General features: G+C 38.8%; 1 protein-coding gene across 4 annotated transcripts; it reads right to left on the reverse strand.

Moving 5' to 3' along the window:
• Nucleotides 1–58: 58 nt before the first annotated feature.
• On the reverse strand, nucleotides 59–25,460 carry lpin1a (lipin 1a). 4 transcript variants are annotated; one of them, XM_058399958.1, is made up of 21 exons: nucleotides 25,289–25,458; nucleotides 17,394–17,594; nucleotides 17,083–17,178; nucleotides 14,003–14,277; nucleotides 10,665–10,778; nucleotides 10,442–10,540; nucleotides 10,197–10,326; nucleotides 8,940–9,234; nucleotides 8,770–8,863; nucleotides 8,468–8,649; nucleotides 8,241–8,334; nucleotides 8,082–8,151; nucleotides 7,011–7,103; nucleotides 6,832–6,869; nucleotides 6,551–6,689; nucleotides 5,488–5,636; nucleotides 5,152–5,238; nucleotides 2,042–2,194; nucleotides 1,682–1,796; nucleotides 1,499–1,602; nucleotides 59–1,324 (listed from the first exon to the last, which is right to left on the reverse strand). In XM_058399958.1, the coding sequence occupies exons 1-21, from the start codon at nucleotides 25,355–25,357 to the stop codon at nucleotides 1,165–1,167; spliced, it is 2,757 nt and encodes a 918-aa protein (XP_058255941.1). In that variant the 5' UTR covers nucleotides 25,358–25,458; the 3' UTR covers nucleotides 59–1,164. The 4 variants fall into 4 exon arrangements, with proteins under 4 accessions (XP_058255941.1, XP_058255943.1, XP_058255942.1 ...); XM_058399960.1 differs by lacking the exon at nucleotides 25,289–25,458 and adding an exon at nucleotides 20,945–21,195; XM_058399959.1 differs by lacking the exon at nucleotides 25,289–25,458 and adding an exon at nucleotides 20,949–21,195 and having other exon boundaries at nucleotides 60–1,324.

Consider the following 25,460-nt stretch of genomic DNA (forward strand, 5'->3'; position numbering starts at 1 on the left):
TTCCCATAAACACACTCCTAAACCTTGTGGACAGCCTTCCCAGAAGAGTTGAAGCTGTTATAGCTGCAAAGGGTGGACCGACGTCATATTGAACCCTATGGATTAGGAATGGGATGTCACTTAAGTTCATATGCGAGTCAAGGCAGGTGAGCGAATACTTTTGGCAATATAGTGTATATATATATATATATATATATAATATAACCATTATAGTCATTAATTTATAGTAATTAATTTTATCCTGGGGAGCGTTGTAGTGGATTCAGCGCATCAGCGATTCAGGTGCCCCACACCCAGGGCAATTCAGAGTAGCCAATTTACTCACTGGAGTTAGGAGGAAACCCACATGAACACAGAGAACATGAACAGAAACTCTACACAGACTGCATCCTGAGGATCAAACAAGGAACCCTGGAACTATGAGGTGTAACCGCATCTGCTGCGTTATTATATTGTGGCTAAAAAAAATGGGGAAACTTTTTAGCCCTGAGTTATTTATGAGTTCCTTCCTATTGCAGATTTTTAGATATGTTGTGTTAGGTGTTGGATAGAATTTGGACACACATAATGGAATGCATTACAGATTATTACTTGCAAATACTATTGTAAATTTGACGTTTTATGTATTTCATATTCTGAAACAATAATTTATATTCTATATTATAAACTAAGAAGACAAAAAATAATGTACAATGTGGAACAATTTATGGTTGTTCTGAACAGTTTCAGTCAGGCACAAATGTTGCATATGTAAGTTCTTTGATTTTTGTAATATACTGTACTTACTAAAAATGTGTTAGACCTGAGAGAATAGCGCAGACTTCAAACATCTATTATATGCAAATCAATAATAGCTGTACAAAATGTTACTTGGAATTTTAAATACAAATTTACAAGATTACAAACGATTTCCTGCATATGAAGTTAAATCTATTCTAATAGCAGACATGGATATAAAAACACCTACACTATTTCGAGCCAAAGAAAGGCTATGGGTATAGTTATTTTCAACAGTTTCAGAGGCAAGCTTAGTCTTTTTGCTGCTGAGATAGAGGAAGTCATATTAATTTTTTACCAGACTGTTAAAAATATGGGCAATATATGTTAACAGAACAACAGATTAAGATTGATATAACAGAATAATAGAACTGCATGTCAATCCACTCAGCTGTTTTCCACATCATGATCATGCTTCTCTAGCTCTGGTAGCTGCTCTCTCCAGTAGGTGAACTGGCTGTAAGTGTCTGAACAGGGGAAGTCGGAAGTATTGCCTCTAATCAGTAATGGAAAGATGTGGTCAACCACCTCACACAGACGCCCATATCTAAGAGAAATTAAAAGAAGTGTTTATTTCCTAGAGAGTAGAAATAAGCTGAGCAAACAGCACACCTCTGCAGCTTTCACTAATCTAAGAAATATTTGACCGGATAATACTAGCAATATCTTTTACACATGCTTAGCAGTTTGGGTTGACATTTCCAATGAGAAAGGCACTTACGATGATATGTTGGTCTTAGCATGTTCTTGAATGAGCTCTCCTTTAGGATTCACTGTGAAGATCCTGTTCAATGGCACTCCAACCTCCTTATATGAAAACACATCCTATACAGAGAATGTTCTGTAAGTGCAAAAGTGCATGACGCTTATTTTACTAGTATTAGTTGTATCTCTTGCCACTTACAGTTGCTCGGTTTCCAAAAGCAGCATAGAAGGGTTCTGTGTTTGGATAGAAAAGGTTCTTGATGTCAGTCAGACACTCAATTTTGAACTTCTCTGGCTTTTTCTCAATGACCTCCCTGGAATGCAAAAAGAGCAAATTAACTCTTAAAATAGCATATTACTATGTCAATGGGGCTTGCAAAAATAATAAAAGTATGTTTTGGACTGCCTGACATTGTTAATGTTGATATTAAATATTCTCCAACTGCACTTGCACCTGCCTTCATGAATTCTTTGTTGATATTAATTTTCATATTTATTCATATTTCATATTTACTCACTTTCAGCACCCCTAAGAGAATGCAAACACTTGTATATTCACCTGTGTAGTGCAGAGAACAGGCTGCTAGGGCTGAGCAGAACAGGGCCCTGCGGTAGCATTGTGCCTCTCTCATTTACCCAGTGCAAGTAGCCTCTTGTCATATCAGCCATACCAATTGCTCGTGCAGAGCAATACATGAACTTATAGCCATTCCTATTAAACAACAACAGTTACTCGGGAGCAAATGCCTGAATAAAAATAATAATAATAATTATATATATATATATACACACACACACACACATATAGAGTATCTCACAAAAGTGAGTACACCCCCCACATTGTTGTAAATATCAACAAACAGCCATTAATGTCTAAACTGTTGGCAACAAAAGTGAGTACACCCCTAAGTGGAAATGTCCAAATTGGGCCCAATTAGCCATTTACCCTCTCCGGTGTCATGTGACTCATTAGTGTTACAAGGTCTCAGGTGTGAATGGGGAGCAGGTGTGTTAAATTTGGTGTTATCGCTCTCACACTCTCTCATACTGGTCACCGGTAGTTCAACATGGCACCTCATGGCAAAGAACTCTCTGAGGATCTGAAAAAAAGAATTGTTGCTCTACATAAAGATGGTCTAGGCTATAAGAAAATTGCCAAGACCCTGAAACTGGGCTGCAGCATGGTGGGCAAGACCATACAGCAGTTTTACAGGACAGGTTCCACTCAGAACAGGCCTCGCCATGGTCCACCAAAGAAGTTGAGTGCACGTGCTCAGCGTCATATCTGGAGGTTGTCTTTAGGAAATAGACGTATGAGTGCTGCCAGCATTGCTGCAGAGGTTGAAGGGGTGGGGGGTCAGTCTGTCAGTGCTCAGACCATACACTGCATCAAATTGGTCTGCATGGCTGTCGTCCCAGAAGGAAGCCTCTACTAAAGATGATGCACAAGAAAGCCCACATACAGTTTGCTGAAGATAAGCAGACTAAGGACATGGCTTACTGGAACCATGTCCTGTGGTCCGATGAGACCAAGATAAACTTATTTGGTTCAGATGGTGTCAAGCGTGTGTGGCAGCAACCAGGTGAGGAGTACAAAGATAAGTGTGCCTTGCCTACAGTCAAGCATGGTGGTGGGAGTGTCATGCTCTGGGCCTGCATGAGTGCTGCCGGCACTGGGGAGCTACAGTTCCTTGAGGGAACCATGAATGCCAACATGTACTGTGACATACTGAAGCAGAGCATGATCCCCTCCCTTCGGAGACTGGGCCGCAGGGCAGTATTCCAACATCACAACGACCCCAAACACACCTCCAAGACAACCACTGCCTTGGTAAAGAAGCTAAGGGTAAAGGTGATGGACTGGCCAAGCATGTCTCCAGACCTAAACCCTATTGAGCATCTGTGGGGCATCCTCAAACATAAAGTGGGGGAGCGCAAGGTCTCTAACATCCACCAGCTCTGTGATGTCATCATGGAGAAGTGGAAGAGGACTCCAGTGGCAACCTGTAAAGCTCTGGTGAACTCCATGCCCAAGAGGGTTAAGGCAATGCTGGAAAATAATGGTGGCCACACAAAAAATACACAGTATGGACCCAATTTGGGCATTTCCACTTTAGGGGTGTACTCACTTTTGTTGCAAACAGTTTAGACATTAATGGCTGTGTGTTGAGTTATTTTGAGGGGACAACAAATTTACACTGTTATACAGGCTGTACACTCACTATTTTACATTGTAGCAGAGTGTCATTTCTTCAGTGTTGACACATGAAAAGATATAATAAAATATTTACAAAAAATGTGAGGGGTGTACTCACTTTTGTGAGATAGTGTGTATATATATATATATATATATATATATATATATATATATATATATATATATACTATATTGCCAAAAGTATTCGTTCACCCATCCAAATAATCAGAATCAGGTGTTCCAATCACTTCCATGGCCACAGGTGTATAAAATCAAGCACCTAGGCATGCAGACTGTTTTTACAAACATTTGTGAAAGAATGGGTCGCTCAGGAAGAGCTCAGTGAATTCCAGCGTGGAACTGTGATAGGATGCCACCTGTGCAACAAAACCAGTCGTGAAATTTCCTTGCTCCTAAATATTCCAGTCAACTGTCAGCTGTATTATAAGAACGTGGAAGTGTTTGGGAACGACAGCAACTCAGCCACGAAGTGGTAGGCCACGTAAACTGACGGAGCGGGGTCAGCGGATGCTGAGGCGCATAGTGCGAAGAGGTCGCCAACTTTCTGCAGAGTCAATCGCTACAGACCTCCAAACTTCATGTGGCCTTCAGATTAGCTCAAGAACAGTGCACAGAGAGCTTCATGGAATGGGTTTCCATGGCCGAACAGCTGCATCCAAGCCATACATCACCAAGTGCAATGCAAAGCGTCGGATGCAGTGGTGTAAAGCACGCCGCCACTGGACTCTAGAGCAGTGGAGACGCGTTCTCTGGAGTGACGAATCGCGCTTCTCCATCTGGCAATCTGATGGACGAGTCTGGGTTTGGCTGTTGCCAGGAGAACAGTACTTGTCTGACTGCATTGTGCCAAGTGTAAAGTTTGGTGGAGGGGGGATTATGGTGTGGGGTTGTTTTTCAGGAGCTGGGCTTGGCCCCTTAGTTCCAGTGAAAGGAACTCTGAATGCTTCAGCATACCAAGACATTTTGGACAATTCCATGCTCCCAACTTTGTGGGAACAGTTTGGAGCTGGCCCCTTCCTCTTCCAACATGACTGTGCACCAGTGCACAAAGCAAGGTCCATAAAGACATGGATGACAGAGTCTGGTGTGGATGAACTTGACTGGCCTGCATAGAGTCCTGACCTCAACCCGATAGAACACCTTTGGGATGAATTAAAGCAGAGACTGAGAGCCAGGCCTTCTCGTCCAACATCAGTATGTGACCTCACAAATGCGCTTCTGGAAGAATGGTCAAAAATTCCCATAAACACACTCCTAAACCTTGCCTTCCCAGAAGAGTTGAAGCTGTTATAGCTGCAAAGGGTGGACCAACGTCATATTGAACCCTATGGATTAGGAATGGGATGTCACTTAAGTTCATATGCGAGTCAAGGCAGGTGAGCGAATACTTTTGGCAATATATATATATATATATATATATATTATGCTGTGTGTAGACAGATAGCACTTACTGGCTAACTTTGTGGTAGAGGCGGGCAATACCCTGATGGGTCCAGTCTTTGCCAAGTGTTGGCAGAATATGTCCAAGGGTATCTGACCTGTAAGATAGCTACTGCTATAACACTCTATACAATATACCCCAGCCATGTAGGCCTAGTCTAGTCACAACAGTAATGTCAAGATTTAATTAAAACTGTTACAATGGCAAAAATTGGTTAGGTGAGTAACTTTTTAGTAATATCTTTAGATACAGAACTTGACTGTTTTGAAAAATTTTCAGCCCACTCCTTTCTACGGGCTTTTAAAACATTAGCATGCAGAGCTTGAAACACTCTACTCATTCTTACCTGGTGATTGTGCCATCAATATCTGAAATGACAATCTTATCATCCCAGTTCCACAGATATATGGTGCCCTCACAACGACAGGTACCCTGGTATTGAGTAGTCACGCTGAATACCACATCATTGGGGCCCTCTTTTAACTGTAGACTGGCCTGAAATCAAGATTTACCTTCAGTAAACTTTAAATTATACAAATGACATTGATAATGCTGATGTGTCTGTGATAACCCCTTAATTATGGTCATTTAACAGATAATAAAATATATTAAAATATGCAATCATTACTTAACCCTGATGTTTCATTTTGACACCAGAATGGAAATCAACTTATTAGCCAACTTCAACCAGTATAATCAAATTAATTTTTCATCTACACAATTCTATTATTAGATTAGTCTGTGTTTCTAGAGTATCATGACTCTGTTTAGCTGCTGCTGTGGTAAATGGAAAAGTAAGGGGTGAAAGCCCCCTTCTGGGCAAATAATTCACACCTGTCCACAATAAGACTGGTAAAGAGATAAAACAGACAGCAATAAAGGTTTTTGGTTAGCTGTAATATCATATAATCATATAATACCATTTAAATGTAGCAGGCTATGTAAAAAATAACAAATACAATGAAACTGCCATCTTCCATTCATATGTTTCAGATGAACCTATGGGATCAGCTGAGTTGCCGTGTAGAGGCTCGTAACCCTGCACCCCAGAACCTCAATGACCTGAGGGCCGCCCTTCAAGAAGAGTAGAATGCCATGCCTCAGCAGACAATAAGTCGGCTCGTGAACAGCATGAGATGTTGTTGTCAAGCTGTAATTGATGGTCAAGGGCTCATGACAAATTATTGAGACGTTGACATTTTTTGTTGTGGTATACCCACCACTGTTGGCTTTTGTTTCAATAAATTGTTTGAGATGAGGAAATCACCATTGCATGCTTCTGCTTAAATGCCCTACTTTCATGATATAATATCACTGTAGCGTGAACTTTTTACATTTTCCATAAATTTCACCCAAAAGCCAAATATCCTTAACTTTTTGTGGGTAGTGTATGTACATGAAAACATTACCAGCTCTTCTGAGGACAAGCGTAGAGTCTTCTTGTAGCAGACGCTGCTGGAGCTGGGGAGAGGCTCTGACTGACTACATGTTGAATTCTGCTTAAGAGGTCTGCTGTCATCATCACTTGAGGATGATTCATCCTTTAACCTGTTTCAAAACCAAGCAGGCAATTTGTCTTGGCATTTAGTTGAATCCCTGGAATATATTCACTAACATCAAAAATACCTTCAATTGTAGACTATAAAGAGACCCTGCTGGAGGGTCACTTTTAATTGGGTGGCAATCTCACCTACTGCTTATTGTCTGCTCCTCACATTCAGCAGATTCCTGATGGAGAAAAAATAAGTAACTGAACAAACTTATTTCAACAAATAAAAAAAAGTCTTAGTTAACAATACATCAAGGAAATGTATAGTTTCTATCAGTTCTAAAAGTGATGGAATATTTCTGTTATGAACAGCAGCATACCGACTTAGAGCTGTTGTTTCTTCCTCGCCAAGAGAACCACCAACGTCCTCCTTTCTTGGGCATTTTCTCCTTCACAATGTTCTCCAATGCAGCCTGGAGCAAATGCAGACAGTTCCTGATACTCAAAACTCAAACTTAAAAAATATAAATGACTGTGAATAGCTATGACCATGCACAAAGGGAGAAAGACTTGCAGAAGCTAAAGCAGACAGACAGACACACACAAAAAAATAATAATAAATAAATAAAAGAAGGACATACAGGACTGGAGCAAAACATGCTGGGAAGGCAATAAGTAAAGAATCCCAAAGCAGAGTACACATAACTCAGGCATGAGTACTTAGAACAGTGCCAAATGGGATGGGATTGAGGGAGAGAAATGAAATTTTAAAAAATAATTATAAAAAAAAGAGGGAAAAAAGAAGGTAAGTCTATTTTCATGGTTTTAATGCCTCATAGTGTGCATCAAGTTGGTATTTAAGGAACTTGAAAACTGCAAAATATTGCACTGGATAACTTAAAATAACTGCAGAACATTTTAAATTAATTAAGTCTTAAAATGTATTCATTTTCATTCAGTTTCTTTCTGGTTTAAATATTAACGCTATGGTTAAATTTATAATTACATAAAATCTGTATTTCATAAAACTGAAATTCTTCTAATTTAGTCATAGCCAATTCCGAAATTCTTGCTAAGTGTCCTTTATTGCTTGAAGGCCAACCATGCTCCTGTGACAATCATATTCACAATCATAAATCACATTTTTTCTATCATTCCATACAATGACATCTATAAGTAGTTTTCTATCAGGGTCATTTCAGAACTCTTTAGCTCTTAGATATATTGTCGAAAGTGTCAAAACTTGCATTGTTCTGATGGGTGGCCAGACAGTGACTACCACTCTAGTTCTAGATCTCACAATATCAAAGTATGTAGCCCATGATAACCTGGTGAAAAGCTGGACCATAGCAGAAAGCTGACATGACTAGTGACCTATGAAGGCTACCCTCTGCCCTAAGATTAACAAAATAGATCCTGTAATATTTAAAATAATAAGTGTGCAGTTTTACCTTTGGCAAGGGTTTCTGAAATGCCTGCATAGCCAGTACAAGGGGAGCGGCTGTACTCCAGTTGTAATACCTTAAAGATACAAACAAAAATATTAATTATTATGACTAATACTTAAAAATAAAAGGATAATTTATTATTAACTAAAATAGTCCGCATACTTGGCTCCAATCTTTACAACCAGACTGGGGTCATCGATAATCGATGGATTATTAGCAAACTCCTGATAAGTTACTGCTTTTTCCTCAAATTCCTCTGTTGAAGGAAAATACAGGCTTTGTTGAATAAAAACATTCTTCTATAGATCTACTTTATCTTCTATAGATAAAGCAATCAATTCTTCTAGAAACAACTGTACTGTATTGTATTGTACAAAACAACTGTTTACCTCGAGTGATGTCTCGATCCTCTGTCAATCCTCCACACAGAGAGATGGCAATACTGGGCAGCTCTCCTGACTGATCAGAGAAGCTGTCAACTCCGCTGTCCATGCCACTGCTTCCCAATGACTGTGGTGACTGATTTGCACTCCTCATCTCTATCCTACTCCTAAACAACCCTGTAACATCACTGCACAGAAAAAAGTATTACTTGTATCAGAATGATCAGATTTTATCTGGCAGAAAACACAACTAGACCAGTGTGCTTACTATGATTGGGGCTGTTACCAAGAACAATTGCTTTACAAACCTCTTAGGAAAATAGAGTGCTGCTACCTCAGGTTCCAGCTCTGTAAGGTCATCCAGGTACACACCGTCTGATCCAAGATGATGACTTCTTTTGTCTAAAATGAATAAATGTCACTTCAATCTTAATGCTTAAACACTGAAAGACTAAAAAGAAGCCTTAGGAAAACCAACCTTTTCTTTTTAATGGAGATTCTGTTTTACTGTGAACCTGGAACACAGGACTCTGTTCATCTTCCATATTGGCAATAGTGCGAGCTGCTGCACTGATTACCTCCATCTCCATAGATGGAGCAAGAGCAGATGCTGGAGCTGCTGCTTCTTCGGCTCCAAGTTCTGTAGGCTTTTCCTCCATTTTTTTCTCCACCGTCCCATCTCCTGTGATAGCCCGAAAGTATGTGTTGTCTGACATGGGGATCAATGCTGGAGTCACCACTATGGGCTCCATGATAGACTGCTTGAACATGGGCTGTGCAAAAAAATACAGGTTTTGTATATAAGAGGTTTTGACCTCATCTCTTTCAAGTGTTTTTCCAGATTTTCCATGTACACACAAAAACAAAAAAAAAAAATCAAAAACATAAAATGGTATGTACATTAGTGAGGCTGCATAAATGAATATTTTATACCACAATGTAAGATATAGTGTTTCTGAATTTAACACAGTGTTCTGAATTTAACAGAAAGAGTTAAATTGTCTTTATTTGTCACATATACATTACTGCACAATGAAATTCTTTCTTTGAATATCCCATCCTTGGGGGTTGAGGTCAGAACACCATGATAGAGTGCCCTTGGAGCAGGGTGGGTTGGGGGCCTTGCTTAAGGGCCCAACGGTGGCAGCTTGGTGGTGCTGGGGTTTGAACCCCGATCTTCTGGTCAGTGACCCAGAGCCTTAACCACTTGAGCTACCACCACCCCCAAATGAGTTATATTGAATGAGTGATATTTTTGACTGAGTGGCAAAACTAAAAAACACTCAGCCTGTCATCTAGAGATATCAGGCTAAATCCTGACAATGCCACAATCTGTGGTTAGTAGCCAAGAAAACAAAACTAGCTATGCTCTGTTAGAGGGAGAGGTGGCATCACAGTGACATTAGAAAATAATGGGTTTTTGTGAGGGTTATAGACCTTTCCCTGTGATGCAGCAAAATCAGCATTTAAATGTGGTTAGCTTATTTCATGTGTCAGAGGAAGCAGTGTCCTGACCAGTGGGGAGCTGTATGATAGAGGAGAACTGGCTGATGAGAACAACAACACAAACAACAAACAACAGCAACAAAAAAACACTTTTGTCATTTTTTAGACCCTTCTAATCAAACAATTATCAAACAACTTTTCTCACATTGTCTTTTTATCATTACATCATCCTTTACACCACAGCAAAACATAAAAGAAGTACTTTAATTATAATTGTTTGTTCTTGTACCTTAGCAGCCTGTGGGAGCTCTCCCCAGGCCCACAGCATCTCAGGGTTCTGCGCCTTCCCCTTGGTCATCTGACTGACTAGCAGCTCTGAGTCACTGTTGGGTGGGGAAGGCAAGAATCCGTGTCCCATACTTGCACAGGTGAGAGAAGAAGAAGAAGAAGAAGAAGAAGAAGAGGGAATGAATATTTAAATTCATTATGATAATGGCATTATAATGATGACATAGACTCTAGATGGAATGGTACCTGGTTCTAGCAGAAAATGTGGATGATTGTTGTGGGCAAGAGATGGACAGACCTCCATTAGTTGGGACAGACAGAGTACAGGCCTCTTCCACACTTGTTCTGCAAAAGCAATAAATTAAAATGTTAGCATTGTTAAATAAAATGAAAAACATCTAGTATGAAATGTGATTACCAAAATTATCATCACATTTTTTTCTTATCTTTAGGGAGGTCCTTTACATACCTTTGTACACTTGCCCAGTCTTCAGTGCATTGTGAGTACTCTTTGCTCTGCATAAAGGAGCTACCGGGTGGACCACTATTCACCTGTTCATCATAGGGGTCATATGACATAGCTCTGGGAACAGACACAAAAAGAATTTAAAAACACTGTACACACTAATGTCTAAATGTATTAGGCTCTTTCCCCTCAAAGGAGCAGCAGGCACTATAGTCAAAGTCAAAGTCAAAGAAGCTTTATTGTCACTTCAACCATATATAGCAGATGCAGTACACAGTGAGTGAAACAACGTTCCTCCTAGACCAGAGGTGCTACACATAACACAGACAAAGTACAGTGATGCAGACAAACATAAAGCTATAACAGAGATAAAAAATTAAACTATAATTTAAAAATTAAAATTAAACTAAAAAAAATTAATTATACTTAAGGTGCAGTCTTTAAGAACTAGACATATAACAGAAGTGCACAGGAAGACAAGACAAGACAGTGCAGACAAGCAACATATAGGCCGACTTTGTACAATGAGCAAGACAATGTGCAAAGAACAGTGTATACAGTGATTGCAGATATTAAAGTGACACATGTAAACAGGATTAATATAAATATATATAAATGTAAAGTGGCATGCGCGTGCAAACAGGACAATTTAGTGTGTGTGTGTGTCTGACTATGTCCAGCACAGTTCAGTTCTTTTTTTGTGCATGTGTGTTATGTATGTGTGTGTGTCCGTGTCCAGCACAAGTTCAGTTCTCCTCTGACATCAGATCTTGGTTGTGTGTGTGTGTGTGCGTGTGATCAGTTCAGCTCAGTTCTCTGTTGCCTGAGGGAAGAAACTATTTAACAGTCTGGTTGTGCGGGTCCAAATGCTTCGGTACCTCTTACCGGATGGCAGAAGGGTGAAGAGTGTGTGTGATGGGTGTGTGGGATCATCCACAATGCTGTTAGCTTTGCAGATGCAGCGTGTGGAGTAAATGTCTGTGATAGAGGGAAGAGAGACTCTGATGATCTTCTCAGCTGTCCTCACTATACGCTGAAGTGTCTTGCAGTCCGAGACGGTGCAACTCCCAAACCAGGCAGTGATGCAGCTGCTCAGGATGCTCTCAATGGTCCCTCTGTAGAAGGTGGTCAGGATGGGAGGTGGAAGATGACCAAGGAATTTGGTGCTCTTGACGATCTCCACGATGGACCCATCGATGTTCAGTGGAGATTGGTCACTCTTTGCTCTCCTGAAGTCAACAACCATCTCTTTAGCCTTGTCAACGTTCAGAGACAGGTTATTGACTTTACACCAGGCTGCTAGTTGTTGCACCTCCTCTCTATACACTGACTCGTCGTTCTTGCTGATGAGACCCACCACGGTCGTGTCATCGGCGAACTTGATGATATGATTAGAGCTGTGCATTGCTGCAAAGTCATGAGTCAGCAGAGTGAACAGCAGTGGACTGAGCACACAGCCCTGAGGAGCTCCAGTATTCAGTGTGGTGCTGGAGATGCTGTTCCCGATCTGGACTGACTGAGGTCTCCCAGTCAGGAAATCCAGGATCCAATTGCAGAGGGAGGTGTTGATGCCTAGCAGACTCAGATTCTTGATCAGGTGCTGAGGAATGATCGTGTTGAATGCTGAACTGAAGTCAATGAACAGCATTCGTAAGTGTCTTTATTGTCCAGGTGTGTGAGGGCCAGATGGAGGGTTGTGCTGATGGCATCGTCTGTGGAGCGATTTGGACGATATGCAAACTGCATGAGGTCAAGTGAAGGTGGCAGCAGGTTCTTGATGTGCCTCATGTTATCAAAGCTAATGTTACCAATTACAATTCTTGATAGATTCTTCAGTCAGATTCTCACCAGCATAATAGCATAAAATTGTTAACTACTTAAGTCTGTTTGCAGCCAGGTTGCAAGCACATCTTAGTTCACAAAAACCAAAAAGGTCTATAGACTGCCTCACACATACACTATATTGCCAAAAGTATTCGCTCACCTGCCTTGACTCGCATATGAACTTAAGTGACATCCCATTCCTAATCCATAGGGTTCAATATGACGTCGGTCCACCCTTTGCAGCTATAACAGCTTCAACTCTTCTGGGAAGGCTGTCCACAAGGTTTAGGAGTGTGTTTATGGGAATTTTTGACCATTCTTCCAGAAGCACATTTGTGAGGTCACACACTGATTTTGGACGAGAAGGCCTGGCTCTCAGTCTCCACTCTAATTCATCCCAAAGGTGTTCTATCGGGTTGAGGTCAGGACTCTGTGCAGGCCAGTCAAGTTCATCCACACCAGACTCTGTCATCCATGTCTTTATGGACCTTGCTTTGTGCACTGGTGCACAGTCATGTTGGAAGAGGAAGGGGCCAGCTCCAAACTGTTCCCACAAAGTTGGGAGCATGGAATTGTCCAAAATGTCTTGGTATGCTGAAGCATTCAGAGTTCCTTTCACTGGAACTAAGGGGCCAAGCCCAGCTCCTGAAAAACAACCCCACACCATGATCCCCCCTCCACCAAACTTTACACTTGGCACAATGCAGTCAGACAAGTACTGTTCTCCTGGCAACCGCCAAACCCAGACTCGTCCATCAGATTGCCAGATGGAGAAGCGCGATTGGTCACTCCAGAGAACGCGTCTCCACTGCTCTAGAGTCCAGTGGCGGCGTGCTTTACACCACTGCATCCGATGCTCTGCATTGCACTTGGTGATGTATGGCTTGGATGCAGCTGCTCGGCCATGGAAACCCATTCCATGAAGCTCTCTGCGCACTGTTCTTGAGCTAATCTGAAGGCCACATGAAGTTTGGAGGTCTGTAGCGATTGACTCTGCAGAAAGTTGGCGACCTCTTCGCACTATGCGCCTCAGCATCCGCTGACCCCGCTCCGTCAGTTTACGTGGCCTACCACTTCGTGGCTGAGTTGCTGTCGTTCCCAAACACTTCCACATTCTTATAATACAGCTGACAGTTGACTGTGGAATATTTAGGAGCGAGGAAATTTCACGACTGGATTTGTTGCACAGGTGGCATCCTATCACAGTTCCACGCTGGAATTCACTGAGCTCCTGAGAGCGACCCATTCTTTCACAAATGTTTGTAAAAACAGTCTGCATGCCTAGGTGCTTGATTTTATACACCTGTGGCCATGGAAGTGATTGGAACACCTGATTCTGATTATTTGGATGGGTGAGCGAATACTTTTGGCAATATAGTGTACTTTGGTGTTTTGTTTTCAGACTAAGTGAAAATCCAACTGCCAGCATCCAGTAAAGCAGAGAGAATTAAGGACTCCTTAATAATACCTTCAGTTAATCGCAACATGACATTATGGCTGTTCATCTGCATACTCACCTGCTAGCTGTATCTTCATCAGAACTCATATCAATGGGGAACATGTCCTCATCTTCTGAGTCTCCGTTGTCCTCTCGCTTCACACTGTCTAATTTGGATTTCTTTCTCCTCTTCCTCCTCTTTTTCATACCATTCTCTCCTGAGGGGCCAATAGATTGGATAGAAGTCCCAGAAGGCTCAATCAGACGAGACACACTTTTCCCCAACTGGGATTCCATCAATTCTGAGCCATCAGTCATTATTGGAGATGTGGCCAGATAGAATGGAACAATCTCCTGTGGAGAGCATTTTGACAATTAGCCTGAAGTAGCTTAAGATGCCTTAAAGCTGCAAGACACCACAAGAAACTGCAAATAACAATGGATATATGCAACTACACTACTACCACTGCAAGACAAATGGTCAAATATCAGCAATAATCTTTTTCCATTTTATTCACATATATATATATATATATATATATATATATATATATATATATATATGAATACATATAATATATAATATTATATATATATAATATTATATGAATAAATATATATATATATATATATATATATATATATATATATATATATATATATATATATATATATATATAATGGAAAGGAAAGCTAAGGATGGAAGCACTCCTTACAAATAGTGCCTGCAGTGCTAAGTTCTTTACCTTTACCTGGAAAAATAAAGAGCCATGGATGAACACACTTCTCAAGTTTTGTGATGATAACTTATTGCTAGCTGTGAGAAATGCCTGGTGAAAGCTGACTCACTAAAGGCTGCCACTTTTTTAGGTAATTCAATGATAATTAAAAATCATGTTACATTTTAGCAGTTTAAAAGCACAGAACAATAAATTTGAGCTCAATGGGAATTTTGGTTCCTGAGAAAGAGCTATTAGGAGTCCAACCTTTGCAGACATCCTTGAATCAAAATAAGTACAATTTTTAATGTTCATACTTTAGAGTGGGCAGTAGGGATGAAACAACGAATCGATTAAATCGATAATAATCGATGATGAAAATCGTCGTCAACGAATGACATCATCGATTAGTCTGCCGGCGCACGTCACCACGAATTCAATCATAGCGTTGTTCCAGGTGCACATCGGAAGAATGGCGGAGAGTACAAGCATGTCGTATAAAAGTGTGCGACCCAAGTCTTCTAAGGCATGGGAGCATTTCATATTAAATTCCTCGCCAAATGTAACTTGTAAACTTTGCAAAGCGGAGCTTCAGTGGCACGGAAACACGACAATGATGAACGAGCACATAAAACGGAAGCATTCGGGAATCACAGATGAAGGCGAAACTTCGGGACGGCAAGTTTAATGCAGATTTGTCATTTGTGTGCTTAATGTGTGGGTCATTCACACAGAACGCGTTGTAAGCTTCGTTTACAGCAGCAGGTTGTCATGGCAACTTCATGGCACATCCTGAGACCTTGGTGTTTTGTACTGCGCTTTTTAAACCCATTCCTAAACACCGAGTCTTGAATTTGTAAACACAAACATGTCTTCTGTGTGAATGCTTTATTTGCATGCTTACAGTGTACGGTGTTTATTGTGTAAAGAGCGTTGCGTTACTCCTCATTCACAATGTAGATGATAAACAGCGGTAATAGTTGTAGTGCAAGACCGTTAAGTACTGTCAAATTAAAACAGTTTGATCAAAATAAACAAACAATATTTGTTTTTAATCCGTATTTGTTACCAATTTACCAATGCAAAATTTCTGGAAGACTGAATGAATCGTAACTTGGTAGTCTAGTAGTTCTGCCTCTTTAAGAAACACAAACAGTTTGTGCTTTAAGTTTAAAAAGGTCAAAAGTTTTCTGCTTAAAAGCTGGAAAAAACATTGTGTTAGTGTAAAGTTTTAGTTTTACGTTCATATTTGTAACACTCAATGTGTAATGTAATTTGAAATAAAATTAAAAAGGTATTTTAAAAATGTGGTGTTTTTATCCGATTCATCGTTTAATTGAAAAAAATAATCGCCAGATTATTCGATTATGAAAATAATCGTTAGTTACAGCCCTAGCAGGCAGAGCTCTAAATAATTCTTTTGCTGTTTGGGAGCACCAAACAAGGAACACATGGCAGAAAGATTTTTCTTTTCAAGGCTTATACTTAATGAGAGATGGACCACATCTTAAAACCTTGTGCTACTGCGCCACCATCAGGCCTATGTAGTGCCTTTTATGTGCCTAAGTCGAGGGTAGAGTACAGGTCGAACATATCAAATGATGAGCCGAAAAGCATATCGTAATGCACAACAAAATTAAACCTTAGACAGATGGGTTACAATAGCAGATCACACTGGATAACCAAATTTTAACACATTTGCCTTAAGATGTGTTTCCCATTCTGAGATGCTTTTTTGTCTTTCATGCTCGTAAAAAGGTAATGCGTTCCTATCACCTCATTCCAGTCTAATCAATTTTCTAAATGTCCATGTTTTTGAAATATGAGCAAATTCTTATTGGCAATATTTTACCATGTTAACAGATCATTTTAGACATGAACATGAAAAATAAAGAATGTAGAATGCAGAACATTTGAGGCTTGTTAAGGCTTGCAGCATACAGGTGGTGAATATATTCAGTTGGACAAACTGAAACAGCATGAACTGATGTATATTGGTTGATAGAAGAAATTCACTGATATTAATAGAAGCATCACTGAGAAGAGCAGCTTCAGTTTTTGACCCACCTCTATACAAGACTGCTAAGGATGGGCTGTTTGCCTTTACTAGACAAGATTTCATTGTTGCAAGAAGAATCTTTAACACTGTTTCATGTCTCAGAACCTTAAATGAAACCAAATTTTGCTATTTTGCTATAGAATTTGCTAGTTTATTCTCCCTCCAAATATGGGTTTGAAGAAAGTAGTGTGTTATAGGAGAAGGCACAAGCCAGTAGTACACAGTTCAGGTTGCAGAATGTCCAAAGCACAGGACAGCCTCCCGTAAACAAGAGTCACATTTCACTCCTTGCATCTTAGAGATATTCCTGTGTATTGCTCAACATACAAAAGAAGCATGATTAAACTGGATAAGTGCAATTTCCTAGTATAATGCACTCACTATGTCACTCTCAGTCTCCTTGACAAAAAAGGCTTCACCGTTCTCCCCCAGTTTCATGTGTAGGTTAACCGGCTCCCCATTAATCTCTATGTCAACCTGTGCAAAGAATTAAGTCACATTATAATTCAATTCATTAGATTATTCATTAGATAATTCATTTCATTAAAAAATGTGTCATTTGCATCAGTGAATTATATTATATTATATTGTAGATACATTTCCAAGGCAATGCTGAAGCATATTTTTCCCAGAATACCAATTGCTACCAATTAGTGTCATACAGCCTAGACATGGTGTACAAATGACCTCACCACTTTTTCCCTCGACCGCAGTACCCCCATCTTGCCAAAGCGGACATGGAAGGGTGAACACTGTAGGGAACCATCAGGCTGACGAACCACAATGACATCTATACAGCCAGACAGGGTGGCTGGGTTCAGGCCTCGGTAGAGCTCTTTCACCTGCACAAAGACCTGACCGGCCAGCTGTCCCACGTAATTCATGGTACGACTCTGAGAAATAATAAGGGTGCAGAATGGAAGAATTTTAATTTCTTTGTTTGAACATGTAAATCAATAACAACTGCACTTTTATAGTTTTTTTTTTTTTTTATGTGAGTTTTTTTCCCAAAAAAATCTTTATAAAGTACAATTAACAAAAAACACTTTTTAACAGTGGTGGGCCATCAGGGCCAGCAAGGCCTTGTCTGGTGGCCTGAACAGCAGTGATCTGAATCACTGACTTGCATTTTAATATATTTAATATATTGGAATGGAATGTGTTATATAATATATAATAATATATTTAATATAATACATTCCATGAATGTGTATTAAATTATTTCCATTAGTCTATTCTCTACATTTCATAGCTTTTCTCTTGGTTGTGCTGCTTCCAGTAGTGTATATTTATGATGAGTATTTATCCAATCATATTTCAGCCAGTGGCTGACATCATGTGTTGCCAGGGTGAAAGAAATCTGCCTTAAGGCCTTCAGGATCAATAGTGCAGGCACCGGTAGCTTACAATAAGTGTCAATGAAATTGTTACTTTAACCAATCAGATTTCGAGTTGGCGTCACTGGGGCCATCTAGCAGGCATACGATTACGTCAGCAATTTCCCGTCCTTTGATTGGATAATTGGAGTAGTCAGAGGCAGCTAAATAAAATATATATATTTTAACTCACAATGAAAACGTTTTGATCGCAGACATCCTTACAAATGCATTTTCAAGGTGGACTGTAATAAAATTGACTATTCCTTGTGAGGTGTGACATACTGTAGCCTAATTTTTTTTTTACTTTGCTATTTAACGGTTGATTAGTATCTATTGCCTAGGTTTGAAATGCATGGCCCGCCACTGCTTTTTAATATGTACCACAACGTACATTAATACATTTCTACAGTTTATATAGACAGGCATTTAAAACTAGATGTGATCTGGAGCAGCCAATTTCTACATGGAAAGAACAGAGTTAAGAAGACATATGGTTTGGTAATTAGAAAGGCATTAAGTAAAGAAGTATTTTGGACTATTCACTGTATATATAAATGAATGTAACACAAATTATATTATTGACAACAACTTGTCAATAGAATCTTTTGAAATATTTACATGAACTTCAGTGTCTATATACTTATTTAGTGTCTTAATTACTTAGTTCATCTTATTTTTGCCTGATAAGAAATCAGCGAGATTAAGAAGCAAAAATCCATTTTAAAACAAATGCATTGGAATGTTGTCTGAAAACCTGCTTCAAATATAAGAGATAAGGCCATAGCCATAAGGAAAATCTGACTTTTTGTACTAAACAATGTTGCTTACACACATGTGCTTACATTTAAATAAGGACCTTGAAATAGTGCAAAATCATGGAAATTAAATATTCAAAATATTGAACATTTTTCTTTGTTTTAAATATAAATATTGTGGGTCTAGATTGTGTGTTACTTGCAAGTGAAACCTTTGAACTGGCTCAGTTTGTGCTTTCTTGCATCAGGCAAATTGAAATCTCTACTTTGGGGTAAAAGGCAAAATGTGATCAGTCATCTCTGTTCTTAGACATGCTGAGCATTGGTTTAAGAAAAGGATCACAGCCTTGCCAAGGCTGACTTATGTCAGGCCAGAGTCAGAAATTATGTTAGCCACACACAGCAAAATTCAAAAGTTCTTAAAATAAATCCAGAATCTGCAGAAATTATTAGTAATGTAAATCTGCAATGGGGATTTCATAACCTATCCTGGGAACAGGAATAACCCTGGATGTAATCCATGTCAAAGAAAGAGTCTTGATCTCAGATGGAATTGGGGAACTTGATGCTACTAGATGTGCCATAGTCAGCTTCAGGTCACATCTAACATCAGAATGAAGAAAAGGTGTGATCTCTGTGACTTTGACTGTGGCATAGATGTTGGTACCAGCATTTTATTAACTGCTGACCTCCTAGGATTGTCACACAGCATTTTTACAGAGTTTATACAGAATGGTGCGAAACAAACAAAAAAGATGCAACAGTTCTGTGGGTGGAAATGCCTTGCTGATAAGAGACTTCAGAGGAAAATTGCCAGATTGGTTTTAGTTGCCTGGAAGGATACAGTAACCCAAATAAGCACTTGTTACAATTGTGAGCAGAAAAGCAGACTGATTGTAAAGAGTGTTTATTTGAGTTACTATAAACGTCCTGTCAGCTCAGTCTACTCTGGTCATTTCCACCCCTTCTTGCATCAATATAGATGCCACAAACTTTAACTGGAGCTCCTGACCTGTATCTGCATGATTCTTGACCTGAGTAAACATCTCAACGATTAATAATTGCCGAATGGATGAACCACCAATGGTAAAGAGTGCTTTTGGAGTAAACATATCATTTCAATCAGCTACCTCTTTGGCAATTATTGCCGGAACACCATATCTTATCCATAAGGATCTTCGACATGCACAATTGACACTGACTGAAATTTTTTTGTTTTCCACACCATTTAGTGAAAACAGTAGACACTGCTTTGTGTCAAAATCCCTGGAGATCAGCAGTTTCTGAAATATTCAAACTATCCTGTGTGGAACCAACAACCAACAATGTCAGCATTAAACTTTTTTCCCCATTCAGATGTTTTGCTTGAACATTAACTAAAGCTCTTGACATGTATGCATGTTATATGCATGAATTTATGCACTGTTGAAGATTTTATTTTCTTTAAACCTCTTCACCTAAAGGATCCACTAATGTACATGCAAAATACATGTAGAGAATTATTATTATTGTCGTTGTTGTTTAGCTATTTAGCAAAATACAAGCAAATAAATAAAATATCCACTTAAAATTAATGTAACCACTTTGTTTACTCCCGTTCATGAGCCTCAAAACACCAGACTACAAATGCTATTCTTCTTGATTTTTATGACAATCAACTAAATGACAGATGATAAAGGATTGAATCTGAACCTTGTATTTTAAAACACAATAAGATACAGCATGGTTATGCATTTGAAACAGTGTTGATTGTGGGTGTGGGGAACGCAGACACTAGCGCTGAACTGTCATTGACTGATTCATTAGACAAACCTCTAATGCAAAATGGACATGAAACGGATAATTTAGAAAAGACACTGGAAAAAATGCAGCCCGTAATTGAAAACAAGGTTTGCACATTTAATCTATATTACTGTACATTTCCAGTTGAAATACAATGATATTTCTGTTCAAAGCGCTGCACTCTGATACCCATCATTACGTATTGGCAGGTTATAAAATTGTAAATATGATCTGATCTATAAAGAAAACAACAACACCACCAATACGTGTGTTAGCTAGTAAACGATAGTAAACAAGCGAGAGAAGATATAAACATCAGCGAACTACCTACAGTGCAGAAAGCCCTTTACGATGCTGTGGTCATTTGGCGACACTAAGTCCACCGTCCAAACAGCTGAAAGAATAAAATATTTACTACAATTTTTATGCAATAATATTTCTTTATTTCCGAGTGACTCTCCTGCGCTATTGATGTATTTAAACCAAGCTGAAATAAACAGTCCTGCCTCTCTCTTTCTGCCTACGTCCCAAACCACAGCCTTCCGTACTTAAGAGTGTGACTAAATCCTACATTACCAGAGGCATTAGATGTACTATTGCATACAGTAGTATGCTCTTTGGGACGTAGCACAGACCCCGCCTTTGTATATGACGCAAATACTTAACCCTTTAACACACTGCAACGTGTTATGTCTCTCTCTCTATATATATATACGCTGAATGTCCTATGTTGTTTATAAACTGCCATGATCTTCGTTGGTCATACAACACATTCAGCATTAGACACACTTTATGAACACCAGACCTTTTATAAATTCGGGATAGTATTTTATAAATTCGGGACCCAGTAGGCAGTGAAAAGCCATATTCTGGTCATTTTGGAATGTGTCTGCATCATGACAAATCATTTAATATCACTTAATTTAATAGACAATTAATTAAATTCTAAAAGTCATTGAAAATTAATTGTCACTGGGTGGTAATGCAATAGTTCTAGGCAATTTGATCATTTAAACTCAATTATATAAATAAAAATAAATATTTATATAAATACACATACAGACACAAGCAGAACATAAAACACCGATCCACACAGCATTAACACACATCAAGTATAAAATGAATTATGATCATATAGGACATGTTGTAAGACAACTGCTTGTTGGTGTAATAACTATAATTGCCCTGATTGTGCTGACTGTCCTTTTAAATAAGAATTTTAAATACACACACATGCAAAGAAATTCATACACTCAATAGCCATAACATTAAAACCACTGATGGGTGACACGAACAACAATGATTATCTCGTTACATTGGCACCCGTCAAGAGGTGGGATATATTAGGCAGCAAGTGAACAGTCAGTACAAGGATCTGAGCAACTTTGACAAGAACAAAATTTTGATTGTGACAACAGGGCATCTCCAAAAGGGCAGGTCTGGGGGCAATTCTGATTTGCAGTGGTTTAACTATTCCAACAGTGGTCCAACCCATGCAGACCCCACCTCACACCTTACTGGACTTAAAGAATTTGCTAACATTTTGGTGCCAAGTACACCTTCACACCTTCTGAGGTCTTGTGGAGTCCATGCCTCGAAGGGTCAGAGCTGTTTTGGTAGCTTTTAATGTTATGGCTGATTAGGGTATATGATATATAATCTTATGTTTGTAAAGAAGTCCCTGTAAACTAAACTGTGTATGGATGGTTTACATGTAATTGATAAGGTACAGTATGTTTTCTATTTCACATGCTTATGATTTATGGCCAACACATGCTTGCAATTTATAGGTCCTCACAGAGATATGCTATTTCTTAACCTTATTAAATCCATTGACATGGATATCATGTGGTATTTAATATATATATATATATATATAACATTTCACATTTTCTACACTTGTCAGTGTTTTATTTTGAAACAATACTGTGTCCTACAGTAACCTCAAGTCTTGTTTATGCCACTTAATGTTGTATAGCTCCTTCATGTACTGGAATATTTCCTGGAAAAGACACTTTCAAGAAGACATGACCAAAACCAACACCCCACCCCCAGCCCATCCCTTCCCTGTGTGTGTGTGTGTGTGTGTGTGTGTGTGTGTGAAATCATATCTGTAACTGCTGTGCACTTGATTTCAACATTATTAGTCCTGTTGAAATCAAGCAGCAGGAGGGAATACCCTGCATGCTTGTCAGTGATTTCTAGGAACTAAGTTGCTGAGCTATTATAAAGGCCCTTTGTTTTGTATTCAGGACGGTTGCTGAGGTGTAGTGCAGTATTTACCTTTTGAATAATCTAGCAGTAATTTAGACCTGATTAACAAATAATTTATTGGACATGACAGTTGACTCTCTAATCCCATAAATTCAGCTAGTTGGTTCATTGGTCAGTTCAGGCCTCTGCTGTTGGGTCATGTGGTCATTATTGCTCTTTACACATGATATGTCATTGGGGAATAGAAACTCCTGGAACTCCTTAGGAACTCGGGCTTCAAGTCTGCATTCATGGAAGAAGTGGGGGGTGTTGCTAGGGCTGAGCTCTCTGTACCAATCAGAGTGCAGCTGATCATGTGACCATAATCCAGCAAGGTCGTTTGTTGACTGTTAATCAAACTACATTCTATAGTTGGGGGAGGCAGGGGGAGGTAGAGGGGGGGAATGGGGTAGCTAAGTAGTTCAGGACCCTTTTCTTTCTTTTGTGTTCACTGTTTTCTTTATGATTTTGAAGTCACATGTAATTATAGAACAAAAACAGTTACTCTGGTTCAGTGAATAAACCACAATTTCTCTTGCTTTAGATAATAAATTTGATTCTGTTGGGACATCAGAATGTATTTTATTGGATAGGATAGACTGAGAGTCAGTCTATGTACTACTTTAAATTTTGGATTTTGTACACTTAGTAATTTTTCAACCAGTTACATATCTGTTTCATAATAAGGCATGTGTGAGGTGGGCCTGGAAGAACGATGAGGAAAAACAGAGAAATCCATGAACTGGATGAACATGATCACTTCCTCTCTTCATCTGTTTCATGTTACTTAAATTTTGTTCTGTTAATAGACAGACTGTGAATAATCAATGTCTACACATCCCTCTTTAAAAGGCAGGTTTTGTGATGTAATAAATATGCAGGAATATCTGTCAAGTTCTTGTCACTGCCTGCATCTAAAAACACTTTCTCATATTCTTCATATTTCTGGGCCCTTTCTTGAACATAATGTGTTATGGTCTGATTACAACCAAGGCAGAAACTTTTGGGCATGATTCTAAATGACATGTTTGGTGCTTTATCACCCAAAGAAATGCTATAAAGCAAAGATGCTGTAAATATAATAGAAAATAATCAATAATAAAATTATGAAAAATATGTTCTACATAAACAATTTTGTGGTAAAGGTTGGTAAAAAAAACAATAAACTAAACAATGCATCAGTAATAAAATAATAAAATGCATCAGTAATCTGTGGTACACTTCAGCAATCACTGAAAAGTTTTTAATGCACAAGCCACAGCAAATCCTGTACAGGATGAAACAATATAGATAACAAAAGGTAAAGATAGCAATATAGCTTGCAATAACTGAAACCTAATGAAAACCTGTTACATACTATTTGTGTACTGCTAACTAGCCAATGGTTTTCTGGGTCACATACTAACAGAGCCTCTTGGAGCAAATTTCACACACTTGTCTTGCTGTCACAAATTTGACCCTGAGCATATTTTTAGATCTTGTTTCTGGTTAATATAAGGGCACTGACGTCCCAGCCATGATTACTGTGTCTAACTACAACGCAACCTTATCATTGCTTAGGTCATGCAGTATTCTCTGGTTATATAATTAGTATTGGATCACTGCATAGTCCCCTGTTATGTTATATTTATAAGCACAAAAGTATACAGAAACCTATCTAAGTTAGCCTGATTTCAACAATTATACCAGGAAAATAGTAACCCTAAGACTCCAGATGTGTTCAAGTGTCTTTAGTTATTACCCTTGCATTATGCCAGTGTCACATGTTCAGAAGTATAAAAAAGGATAAGTTGTGTGCAATAACAATAAATTCAACACTGTTTGTACTTCTGCTTCAGCTTTTACTGATCAGGCTAATTATGCAGAATGCCCCCCCCCACACACACACACATTTTTACTTGGCTTGGACTTTAAACATAGACAACAATGCCCTGATGTCTTTCTACCAGACTGGAGTTTTTTCATTACTGCTGAATAACATCACATTCAAAATGCAGTACATATTTATATTATATTATATTATATTTATCTTTTACCATTTACTGCTAGTTACATGTTTTCTATATTATAAATTTAGTTAGATCTGGAATTTGTACTGTTAGTTCTTAGTTATTCTTTTATTTTGTTTGTATTTTTTGTATTGCATTGTAAGATCTAACTTAGTTAGATCTTGAATTTGTATTCTAGAGTCAATAAAAAATTAAAGAATAATAGTTGACATTTGACATGGATCTCTAAGTATTTATTGCATCCAACCCTGCTTTCAGGAAAATCATGAATTTTGGCTTTATAGCAGTTTTTTCTGAAAATGCACAATATCAGGAAGGCTGAGGTTTTAATAGATTTTAACATAGTGTAAAGCTGTTCTATATACAGAATTTTCCTACTGAGACATGCAAAAAAAGATTAAATTATTACCCATATCCAACTTGTCTCAGTGGCGTTGAGTTCCTCACTGTATGTTTCTGGTTCATCCTCTGATTGCATGATTCCATTGTTTGTTTGGAGCTTCAAGCTCCCCAAATTTAACCAGGCTTTTCTTGCTTAATGTCTAAACTAATCTTCATAACAATATGTGTGACTGTGGCAG

This window comes from Hemibagrus wyckioides, linkage group LG09 (assembly GCF_019097595.1).
Source record: "Hemibagrus wyckioides isolate EC202008001 linkage group LG09, SWU_Hwy_1.0, whole genome shotgun sequence".
NCBI classification, from domain to species: Eukaryota; Metazoa; Chordata; class Actinopteri; order Siluriformes; family Bagridae; genus Hemibagrus; species Hemibagrus wyckioides.